Source organism: Brassica oleracea, chromosome C3, assembly GCF_000695525.1.
Source record: "Brassica oleracea var. oleracea cultivar TO1000 chromosome C3, BOL, whole genome shotgun sequence".
In the NCBI taxonomy this organism is placed as follows: domain Eukaryota; kingdom Viridiplantae; phylum Streptophyta; class Magnoliopsida; order Brassicales; family Brassicaceae; genus Brassica; species Brassica oleracea.
This window is the reverse complement of record NC_027750.1, coordinates 31,621,400-31,634,021: the sequence shown is the minus strand read 5'-3', so window position 1 is coordinate 31,634,021 and position 12,622 is coordinate 31,621,400. Positions and strand designations below refer to the sequence as shown.

The 12,622-nt window shown below is 38.0% G+C and overlaps 2 protein-coding genes across 2 annotated transcripts; both read left to right on the top strand.

Moving 5' to 3' along the window:
* Positions 1-1,271: 1,271 nt before the first annotated feature.
* Positions 1,272-1,992, top strand: LOC106330387 (G-type lectin S-receptor-like serine/threonine-protein kinase At1g11280). Its single transcript, XM_013768860.1, has 2 exons — positions 1,272-1,722; positions 1,877-1,992. Exons 1-2 carry the CDS (start codon positions 1,272-1,274, stop codon positions 1,990-1,992), a joined length of 567 nt encoding a protein of 188 aa, XP_013624314.1.
* A 9,037-nt stretch (positions 1,993-11,029) lies between these two features.
* LOC106330386 (F-box protein At1g47340-like) lies at positions 11,030-11,737 on the top strand. Its single transcript, XM_013768859.1, has one exon. It carries the CDS (start codon positions 11,030-11,032, stop codon positions 11,477-11,479), a length of 450 nt encoding a protein of 149 aa, XP_013624313.1. The 3' UTR covers positions 11,480-11,737.
* The last annotated feature ends 885 nt before the right edge of the window (positions 11,738-12,622 follow it).

Here is a 12,622-nt window from a genome sequence, read left to right as displayed (position 1 = left end):
AGTATCTTCTAAAGTCCATGACGCATCAACCATACATCTCCATCTTTTCCTTCTATCTTGGTTATCTACCTCTTTCTCCTTCGCTGCACTCCCCCCCCCCTTCTATCTTTTTGATATTAATATTTATTAAATGATGTTCTTTGGTTATATTTTTTTTTCTTCATTTGTATCTGTTATACTAAAATTTTAAATTATTGATAACAAAATTTTCACTGTGGAATTAATAGATCAAGTAATTAGTAATATTTTTAAAATTAAGTTGTCAATAATTTTTCAATTTTTTATCAAAAAGATTGTTTAAAGTAAATTAAAAAATTAAGATATGTATGTATTTTTTATATGGAATATATATATATATATCTTTCAACTTGTATAATTTTTAATCGTTTGTATCTTGTCATAACAAAAAATTTAAATTTTGGATCACAAAATTGAATGTGAGACTTTTAACAGTTTTAATAATTTATACTCATTTTAAAAAAAATCAAAATATATCATATAAAGAAAAAAAATAATTTTTATTATATGGTTACTCTGGTTGTTTAATTTATTTTAATATTTTAAAACTAAACAAATATAATATAAAATACATTTATTTTTATCAAATCTTTATTATTCAAAATCATTAAATGTAGGTAATTCCGTAATTTTTATTTAAAGAAATAATGAAGAAAATTAATAATGAATTTATGATTAGTTTAATAAAAAATTATTATATATTTAGATGGACCAACTTATTTCTCTAAAGATTCTAAAAATCACCCTAGTGATGACAGGTGTGACTACCAAAAATATTGTACTTCTCAATTAATATATCGAATGATCCTGACTAGGCAAATTAACAAAATGGTTCGGTAGCATTCGGATAACTTACATTACATCATTTTGGATCCTGCTTCCGTTGACCTAATACAGGGAAAGTGTGAAATCGTGCAGTTGAGATATTCAAACTACAGTAGTTTATTCTATATGATGACACTAATATATTTTGATGATTAATACATTCTTGCACAAATTAATATAGAGTAATACAGTTTTGTTTGAGATGGTCAAGGTCCAGGTTACATTGTCTTTCTCTTTAGAGATTAAGAGACTGCAAAACGTCTTGAGGGCATCAAAATATAAAATACTGCGGAACATCGTATCAGTATAACATTATGCAATTATATCTAGAGGAGATACTGTTCTTTGTGCTTTCACTTTTATCAAAATAATATTTGTTCACTGATACAGATCTCAAAACGAGCACTTTTGGGCACGTTGGATTACACATGAGGGAGATGGGTATTGTTCTCTTTCCTAGCTTGCTCTTGTTAAGTACATCCTTAACCAAAGGTTATGCAGCTATAACTAGAGCAAGTCCCTTATCTTTGGGACAAACTCTAAGTTCCCCTGGTGGGACGTATGAGTTGGGTTTCTTCAGTCCTAACAACTCTCAGAATCAATATCTTGGGATCTGGTTCAAGAAGCTTACACCACGAGTGATTGTGTGGGTGGCTAACAGGGAAAAACCAGTGACAAACCTTGTAGCAAACCTCACTATCAGCATAAATGGTAGCCTTATCTTGCTTGACAGCAGTCAAAACGTTGTTTGGTCAACCAGAACACCTTCCACATCTAACAAGTGCCATGCAAAGCTATTAGATACCCGCGTCCCAAATGTTCTCTGGCAGGATTTGTGCGAGCTTCCATGCTTCAGCTTCATGACACTCAAGTTGCAGAGTATCCATCGGCGATATGTCCTTGTTGTTAAAGCATTTCTCGTTCCGTGCTTTTCATATATACCATATCAACCAAGGAAACATTGATGTTCTCTCTGGCAAGCTAGTATCTTGTTGCATCTGTAATAACGTATCAAAGTTGACAAAAATTGCAGAACACGGAAAAGACCCCGGAGATGATGGAACTGTTGATAATGCCCAGCATTGGACTGCCGGAGGGCACTCAAAGATAATATGGTTAATCGTTTCGTTCTCTGCTCCACAACGTTGACAAACCGAGTCAGTTCCACAGTGTCTCTCCTTTAATTTACTCGCTGCAGCCCCATAGCCAGACAGAGCTTGCCAAAGAAAGTGTTTAATTTTTCTCGGAGACTTGAGCTTCCACACCTTACTCTTCAAACTGTTGCAGCTTGGTTCCGTTCGCATGACTCCCTGAGACTTCTTCCTTTGTTCAACTGCAATGGCATACCCAGATTTGACCGAGTAACATCCTGAGTTAGTGTGCTTCCAGCTATAACCATCTTTGCGTCCAGTTTTGCTGATTTGTAGTGATATAATACGTAGGATGTCCTCCGGGCCAATTACGTCATGTATTAAGTCGACCTTCCATTCTTTGCTGTCAAAATCGATGCAGTGATGTACTCTCAGATCTTTATTGATGACCACTGACTTTGGCTTTGATGCACGGGCTGGATCAGTAGGAATCCATACGTCTTCCCAACTTAAAAGGATAATTGACAAGTAAAAAACTAAACTGAATGGGATGTATTTTTAAGTTTTGAAAGGTGGTGACACTAAGTTGACAATAAAATGGAGGGTAAATCTTCCGAAAAGACATAAAAATATTTTTATGAGAACAAAACCCATTAAAAATAGAGAAAATGGTCTTAGATAGTCTTATACCAACTTTTTTCCTCATTCTAGACTTCAAGACCCAAAATCACAAAAAAATTTCATTTAACATGTGCATTTACCATTTTACCTCTTTCTTTCTCTAATTACATTGTTCTGAAAATTGAAATTACGAATCGACGATGACAGCTTGCCTCATCTCCGGCGTCGATCATCTCGGCAGTCATTATCTTCGGCGTCGATCATCTCGGCTGTCATTGTCTCCGGCGTCGATCATTTCGTCCGTCATCATCTCCGGCGCCGCTCATATCCATCGCCATCATCACCACTTTAATCATCTCCTCTTTCACTCTGTAATCGAGCTAAGCGTGTTCGCTATTTGTGTGAAAAGTCAATTCTGAAAATCTCTCTCAAACTAGTAGACTACGAGTCTCTCAACGGAGACGTGAAGAAATATCAGTATGCAATCAGAGGTTCTCTCTTGATCAGAAAGCTTCTTCCTTTTCTGGGTTTTCCAAAGTCAAAAGGGTGTTGTTATCTTCATAGTTCCAAGTCTATTCTCTGTGATTTTCATCACTTTCTCTCATTGTTTATATCACTGCTTTTCTCGTGAACACATGTAAGTAAATTGGTTTGGTTTGCTAGAAAGATCCTTAAAGTGGTGCTGTTAAAGTACATATTTTTCAATACTACACTCTCTGAATCTGTTTTGAAATTAGCAAATTTAGTAGATTCATTGTTGGGTTTGTGGATATCGAAGCATATTCTTTCAGGTGAGAATCGGGTCAATGCCGGTTCCGTCCCGATTCCGGTGAGCGGGAGTTCTGATCAGTTCTTGATCCTACCGGAAACAAGCTGTAGAGGAAACTACCAGAGATGAAACTGAAAAAGAAGAAGACGAAGAACATGAAGTCAAAATATGAGAAAACAAAGAAGCTAGGTACTTCGGCTTCACCAAGTACAACACTTAAGGAAAGGAAAACCCAAAAAGGAAAGAAGCTTTCTGGTGCCCACGCTCTCAAGGAATAACAGTGAGTAAAATTGTTGATGCAGAAGCTTCTTTATTGGTTAAGACACATGGTTAATGGCAGGTAAGGGCAATGGTGATCATTAACCCCAGAAACCCGACTGGTCAGTGTCTCAGTGAAGCTACTAAAGAGAGATATTGTGATTCTGTTATGACGAGATATTGGTTCTTTTAACAGACGAAGTATATCAGCAGAACATATACAAAGATGAGATACCCTCATCAGCTCTAAGAAAGTAATCATTTTCCTTTGTGATCATTATTACACCATGGAACACATGTGAGATCAATACTTTGTCTTTAAAATATTTTGATGGATATCATAGATAACATATATGCCTTATAATAGTATCACAATAAAATTCCTAAAAATGCTTCAAGATAGCTGAAACTTCTGATACTCTCAAACCTTCATTGATGTTTCTACACTAACTGAAGTAGTTTTATACATCGTTTAAACGTTGCCTCTGTTCCTATCTGCAAAAAAAAATAATCAGGAAGGTGATCATGAACACGCACAAAAGCTTCCAAAAATTACCTGCTGCGAGATTTTGAGCATGTACCTGTTGTGTCTGATTTGGAGTAAAAACTGGAGTCTTAGTACTGGGTTGAGCTATTGGAGAGGCATGTGTTTCACTGGTTTCCTCTGTTCCCATCTGCAAAAAAAAAAAAAAATCAGGAAGGGGATCATGAACACTTACAAAAGCTTCCAAAAATTACTTGTGTTTACCTTTTCATTGTTTGGCGAAATGATCACAGTCAAAGACTCTTTAGCATCCTAGAAAAATATATTCATAATGCTATAGGCTCTGTAGTATCCTGAAAAACATGTTTATAATGATATAAATAACAATAGTTTCTCTTCCAAAATGCATTCAACTATTATTTCAGAATAGGTCTTACCTCATCGTCAAGATTTTCTTCTGTTTGATTTGGCTGGGATAGCGTCTCATCCGATGGCTCTCTCTCTCTCTTTTACGGAAAAAATTGGATCCCATTCTGTGTCTCAGCCTATAAAACAAAAGGAAATTGTAAGAGTTAGTTAAACAGAAAAATATTATAAAAACATTTTAAATATTTTTTCTCACCAAAGAATTCTGATTTTCATCAAGAATCAGCGAAATTAGTGAAGAGATTGGAGGGGAAGGTGTGTTATACATAACTTGTGTATCCTCATGTAATAATAACAAAATAAAAGAGGTAGTTATGAGGAGTTTCTACAGTTAAGTACATGAAACATATTTGCTGCAACAATCAGGAAGGCGATCATGTATATGTACAAAAGCAACCTAAGTAAATTGAAAATTCCAAAGTAAAAACAAGCATACTTGTTGTGTCACATTAGGTGGAAGAATTTGAGTTTCAGTCTGTATCTCAGCCTATAAAACAAAAGAAAACTGTAGGAGATTTATATAGAAAAATAACAAACCATTTTTACTAAAGATATTTTCTTACATCAGCATTTTGATTTTGATCAAGAATTGGTGTAGACATTGTAGGAGCAGGTGTGTTATCCAAAGCTTGTGTATTTTCCTAAAAAGAAATAAAAAAATTTAAGTTGTAGTTATGAAAGAGTTTCTACATTTATATATTAAACAGACAAGTGTTTACATTTTCATTGTTTGCTGAAATGATCTCAGTCAAAGGTTCTGTAATATTCTGGAAAAACATATTCATAATGATATAGATTCCAATAGTTCTTCCAAAATACATTCAACTATAATATAAGAATACATTTGACCTCATCGTCAAGATTTTCTTCTGCTTGATTCAGCTTGGATGGCATCTCATATGATGGCTTTGCTTCATTCTGCAAAAATCAGAAAGGGGATCATGAACACGTACAAAAGCTTCCAAAAATTACTTGAAAACTCCAAGATTTTGAGCATGTACATGCTGCGTCTGATTTGGAGTAAAAACTAGAGTCTCAGTACTCGGTTGAGCTATTGGAGAGGCAGGTGTCTCATTCGTTGCATGTATTCCTATCTGCAAAAAAAAAAACGGGAAGGGGGTCATGAACACGTACAAAAGCTTCTAAAAAGTACTTGAAAACTCCAAGATTTTGAGCATGTACCTGCTGCGTCTGATTTGGAGTAAAAACTGGAATCTCAGTACTCGGTTGAGCTATTGAAGAGGCAGATGTCTCATTTGTTGCCTCTGTTTCTATCTGCAAAAAATTCATGAAGGGGATCACGAACACGTACAAAAGATTTTGAAAATTACTTTTTATTGTTTGGCGAAGGGGGTGTTTACCTTTTTATTGTTTGGCGAAATGATCACAGTCAAAGGCTCTGTAGCATCCTGGAAAAACATGTTCATAATGATATAACTACCAATATTTTCTTTTTATTGTTTGAATGTTGGTTTATTGACAATCTTTCTTTTAGCTCTGTGCCAATAGAGTACTGTAGCCCAACCAGTGCTAGTTTGAGAGGTACTGAATCTCCCATCTTGTTTCTATCTTGTGTAAACAAGGAAAAAAATTCAAAATTTTTTACCATCCGATTTTTTGGAAAGCTTTCCTGAAACTACACAAATCCTTCCTAAAATTTTAAAAACTCTACACAATTTCACAAGCACAAGCAACAAGAAACTAACAATGTAATTAGAAAATTCACGAGCCTACCAAAGATATCAACATGCATACACAGAACAAGACACCTAGAAAAAAGTTTTTCAAATTTGTTACCATCTGATTTTCTGGAAGGCTTTCCTGAAACTACACAAATCCTTTCAGAAAATTTATAAAACACTACAAAGTTTCACAAGCATAAGCAACAAAAGACTAACAATGTCATAAGCAAATTCACGAGCCTACCAAAGATATCAACATGCGATATCAACATGCGTAAGCAGAACAAGACACCAAACAAAAAGTTTTTCAAATATGTTACCATCGGATTTTCTGGAAGGCTTTTCTGAAACTACACAAATCCTTCCAGAATATTTTTTTTAAAAACACAACATAGCTTCACAAGCACAAGAAACAAGAGACTAACTGTAACACCCCCAAACCGTTTTAGACATCGGTCATTCAGTCGGGCAACAATCAAATTAACAAGAACATGTCCGAACGACCTTCCTCTGCCAAGTCCAAAAGTGTTACAACGGGTTGAGAATAAACTTTCTAAGTCACAAAACATAATTCTGTAACCCAGAATATCCATTCAAAACTCGTTTCCTCTAATATTCTGCATGAGGCTTTGCAACCCGTACCGGGTCATAGAGTTGTGTTAGGTTGGACTAACCTAATATCAGATTCAACACGCCATGAATATAAACATACTTTATTTCATATATATAAAATATGAAGTTCACAAGCCTAAAATATTATACATATGGTCCATAGACACAACCGAAAGTAAAACATACATTCATAGATCTTGGAAACGAGTCTTTAGCAAAAGATGTTCAATCTACACCAGCTCCTACAGTTCCGCGAGTGCTATGGTCATTTCTACTAGTCACCTTCAAAAGGATGTGAGGAGTGAGTGAACTAGTCTCACTCAGTGAGCCAGAGTTCTTTATATAGCATATACAACTACCCGTCATTCTAGACCCAACCCCAAACACAAGCAAGACGGGTAGTTCAACAACCATATTCAAAGCTTAAATGATTAAGCAGTAAACATTAAACCATAATTAATCAAAACACTCTTTATGTGTGTCAGCACATCAATCAAACATATATATTTAATCCTAGGGTCCAACATAATCATTCTTCCTTCACATAAGGGACACCGGCAATCCCTTCACTAGTACACCACACAGGCGTAGGTGCTCGGGAATCGCCTGGTCACGGTCCTCAATCGAAATCGCCGTGCCCCGGTCCTCTATTGGACTGTCGGGGGCTGTTACATCCACGTGTGACACTCGGCCTTGGTGATCAAGCCAAGTTAAAACGAGCCCACCATTTCCCGGATCACGAATGGCTTAGTGGTACCATTTGAGGAAGCAATGACCTATAAATAGAACCACCACGAGGTTCTCACACAACAGTACCAATACAAGGTACACACCATAACAACATATAATAATCACACAATCACAATAATCTGGGTGCTTAGAATAGTCTTGATATCCACTTAGCCCAGACACCATCTCAAGCCTTGGATCCACAAACTGACACCTAGACCGGTCCATCTTTCATAGCTCGGAAGCCATCTCCGATGTCAGGAACCTGCATTTAAAATCGTTAACAAACAATTAACTGTGACTCACAGTGATTAACCGATGTGGCTGGACTTTTTGATTCCAGATGTTGACCAAACATTTTTTATCCCCTCCAAATATTTGTCTTGGTACCGTGATGTTAATCCCAAACCCCAACGTCAATGGACATAACCTTCTTTCTCTTCTGGACTGTCTTTCGGAACTTCCCGGCAGTTTATCGGTCTTCGGAAATGTTTATACTTCTAAAGCACCTCACTTCTTTCTCTCTCTTTCTATATCTCTCTAGCCACGTTTTGCCTTTTTCTATGGAATGGGATGAGTAAAAATGGTGAAGGGTGGCTGGGTATATAATTCCCAGGCCAGTAAGAACAAGCCACCCGAACCACTGTGTGTCATCCCGCATGGCTTCAAATGCATGTGCGGCAACAGACAGACATCCACCTGCCTTAATGCATGATTCCTTTACATGCAAACATAAAACTCCACGTCCACATGGCCCTCAGCAAGTACAGACATCAGACGTTGCGACACATTGTCCTCTGCATGTCCACTCGCATGCGTCGATCGCATGCACGTCAACACCTCGTGCTTCTTCTTGTTAACCTGCATGTCCAGCTTCCATGCATGGCGACACCTCGAGTTTCTGTAGACAGATAGCTTGCTAGGTGATTGACACCACGTTCTGAGACACCTCGAGCTTCTAGGGCGATTTGCTTGATTTCGATCCTTCCGACATATTTTCGGCCCGTGATCAATCCCAAATATTTTTCCGTTCCCAATCTGATAAGCTAAATATTTTTAATAAACTCCAGACTGACTTTAACCTTGAGGGTAAATATTTCCCGAGCCTTCGGCTTCCCCGAGAAATTCCATAATACAAAAATTAGGGTTTTTGTCCAACTTCGAATTTTCCCGTCGTGCTTCGATTCCGTCGTAAGACGAGGTATTACACTAACAATGTCATAAACATTTGATGTACCTCAACTAGTTCTTGAGAATAGCATCTGGTGTAGCTCAACTGTATCTAGAAAACAACAAAATCAAAAGGTACATTACCTCAAAACCTTGTGTTCCCACAACTCAGCAGCCTTTGATTTGAGCTCCAACAACTTCCAAGGACCTTTCCCTCGCTGAACAACAAAAACGCAGTACTAAACAGTCTACTGAGGCACATTACAGTTGCGACTAAAGAGAACAGGAAAAAGTTATAACTTTTATGTGTGTTCTTAACAAGAAAAAGCTATAACTTTTAGAGGAACAAGAGAACTAAATCATCGACACACACATTTTCTAAACACATTCAATATATGCAAACAAACAACAAATGAATATGTAAGAAGGGATATAAAAGTAAAAATTAAAGGAGAAATCAAAATAACCTATCTCTTAGGAAAGCTAAGCTTAAGACAGTAAGAGCAACAGTAATGATGGCAAGAGAGGTCGGGAGATAAGCGCAAGACCTGAGTGTTCAACACAGCTCAAGAGGATCATTAATCATATTTCTCAATCAATGTTTTAAAATGATACAAAAAGGCTTTGACATATACACATAACAAAAATCACGAGAATAAAGCTCTGTAAATGAAGCTTCCTGAGATTCTTTCTTTGTAATTCTGATCATGTTCTATATGTTCGATTTGAACAACAAAACAAGCTCAAATATATTATCCAAAAAACAACAAATTGAAACTCCCAATTTTCAATTCGAAAACCCTAAGCTTTTTTTTGTGAACCAAAGAAGAGAAACACTAATCATACTGAGATGGTGTTGGAGAATCAAAGCTTCGTGCTTTCCTCGGAGATGACGACAATGTTCATCGTCGCCGGAGTTGGTGGAATTTCGTCGGCGGCCCGTCGTAAAAGAGAGATATCGGAGAGATTTTGAGTCGTGAGAGGGAGATCGGAGAAATTACTAATTTTTTTTAATTTTATTTAATATAAAACAATGATAAGGAAAAGGAAAGGAAAGAAGAACTTCAAAACCACACTCTCCAAGCAAAAGGAAAGAAGAACAAAAACTTACACTGGTTGGATCCAAGAACAAAAGTCTCAGCCGGAAGAAAAACACAGAAAAACTTACACTGTTCCAACACCTACACAATTACCCCAAAACCATCGTTCAGACAACAAAGTCCAATGCTTTAACAGCCCATTTCAATACAGAGTTCAACGGTTTAATTCAGTTGCAATGACTTTAACAACCTATTTTCAGTAAATGCTAAACCATAAAGAATTGATTTTTAGCATTCTTGGAAAGAAAGAAGGAACCTTAGAGGCACGAGTGAGACGATCACCACTCTCACCAACAGAGATGTTAAAAGTACCTGTAGGCTATAGATGGAGCCATAAGCAAGATTATCCGGATCAAGACGAGTATCCAACTAATAATCTGTGGTGGGCTTTGTATAGTATTCATCATAATATCTCTTTCGCTTCTTCTTCTTTTTATCCCTCTTCTTCTTCGCCTTGTCGTCGCCAGACTCGGATAGGGAAGGAGCTGTGGAAGCTGCGGCGTCGATGACAGATAGATCCGTCGTGAAGCTGGAGTTTCGAAGCCATTGAAGACCGGTTGAAATAGCTGAGACGGAGTTCGACAGCGTAGGGAAAAGGGGGAACAAGCCTGTGGTATTCGGTGGATCCGGAGTTACCTAGAAGGAGGAGGAAAAGAGAAAGTGATTCTACGAAGAACATTGAGGAAGAAGAGAGACATAGACACCCAATAATAAAGGGACACGTAAGGGGTTTTAACCAATTCTAAAAATGCTATATTAAAAATCGGTTCTATATTTTTAAACCATTTTTGATTTATTTTTTTTGCTTTTTTTTAAGAACCTCTTTTTAAAACCTGTTGATGGAGGTGAGGTGGTCTTACATCATAGGTTACTATAACTAAGCCCATGACAAAGCCATTAAATTAGCTCAATAAGTATGTTTCTAGTTATTTAAAAAAAAATGAATTTCTTAGCAGTACCGCTTGTGTAAAATGTTCTCCAATGTCAACACGTACTTTCTTTTTCTTTCTTCACTTATCACTAAATTGGAAAACTGAAATTAATTTTTCATAAAAAAAAAATGTAAGCAGTGAAGTATTAGTTCTTGTGGGCTTCTCCATTTGAATAAAAATGAAAACAAGCCAATCTATTCGCTATTACTACAAACAATTTAGCTGGGCTTCTCAGTGCTTAAGTCAACGCGGCCCTTGATTCATTTTTATATTTCTCCGCCGCTTTCAATATACTCAGCAACTACAACGATAATGATTTCAGATTCTTTACCTACCGATCTCATCACCGAGATACTGTCGAGGTTACCAGCAAAGTCCCTCGCTAGGTTCCGTTCCGTTTCGAAGCAATGGGCATCAATAATCGACCAAACACAGTTCAAACACTTGTTCCTAACCAAATCATCGTCTCATCCTCGTCTCACATTCGCCATCGAGGAAAAAGGTCTCTGGAGCATCTTCTCTTCACCTCAGCAGCATCTGATTCCACACGACGACAAGGCTTCATCTTCATCGTCGTCTCTTGTAGTAACCCCCGAGTTTCACATGAAGTTCCCTCCAGGCCCTATGCGGATCTTTCGTCGCGGCGACCGACAATTCGCGTGCGGCTACGCCTCCGGTTTGGTCTATTTCTACTGTATGATTACCGGTTTGGAGGATAAAGACGAAGCGCCTGTGGTGTGTAAGCCTAAAACAGGACGGTAGGAGACCTTGCCTTGGATCTTACGGTACAGGAAGTCGTACAGCTTTTTCGGGTTTGATCCGGTTGGGAAGCAGTACAAGGTGTTGCACGTGGCTTATCCGTGCGGTCCCGATGATCACAGAGTTATGACACTGGGAGCGAGAGGAGCTAGGTGGAGGAAGGTCGACTGTTCGTTAGGACTTGTTGTGAAGATGAGTGAAGGACTATGCATTAACGGGGTTTTGTATTACTTGGGCGACACGTCTGAGTGCGAGGGTGAGAGTAGGAACTATTAGATATAGAAAGTAGATCAATCACTAACGTTCATATTCTTGTCCATAATGTCGTATATATCAGAGCTTTCCTCTATCAATAATAATATACAATTCCTATACCTAATATGGTATCAGAGCAAGGCTCTTGATTTTTTCCTCCGCCGCTCAAACTCCTTCTTCTCTGTTCTTTCTTCTTCTTCAGTCTATTCTCTGTTTCTTTTTGTTCTCTCTGTTTCTAATCATGTCTACATCTAGTGAGTAACATGTCTCTGTTTCCACCTCTGTTTACAATGCTAGTGATCCAGCTTCAACTCTTCTCTCCATCAACATGTCGAACATTACCAAGCTATCTAATCTCAACTACATAATGTGGAGCAGACAGATCAAAGCTTTACTTGAGGGACACGAGCTTCATGGTTTCATTAATGAAACAACTATCACTCCAACACCTACCATACTCATCGATGGACAAACAACAACCAGCCCGGATGATATCTTGCATATTTCTAATGTTTTATCCATTCACCCATGTGCATTTTGATCATATAGATTAGGATTTAGCCATGTTTAGGTTGCATTTTGCATACATGAGTCCTTATCAGGGATTGGAGTACCACATGGAGTTCTTGGAGACATTTGGGTGCAATTGGAGTCCAAAAGAAGTGTTTAAAGTGATCATTGGGCGAGCACCTTACGGGAGCGACCAGTCCGGAGCGACACCGTCAAGTCGCTCTGATCAGAGCGACCTTACCAGAGCGACATGGAAGAGTCGCTCGCGTTTTGGTCACCCGGAGATGCGAGAACGAGTCCGGAGCGACCTCTCGCAGCGACACAGCGAGTTCGCTCCCGAAGCATGGAGCGACTACTCGGAGCGACGAGCGGAGGTCGCTC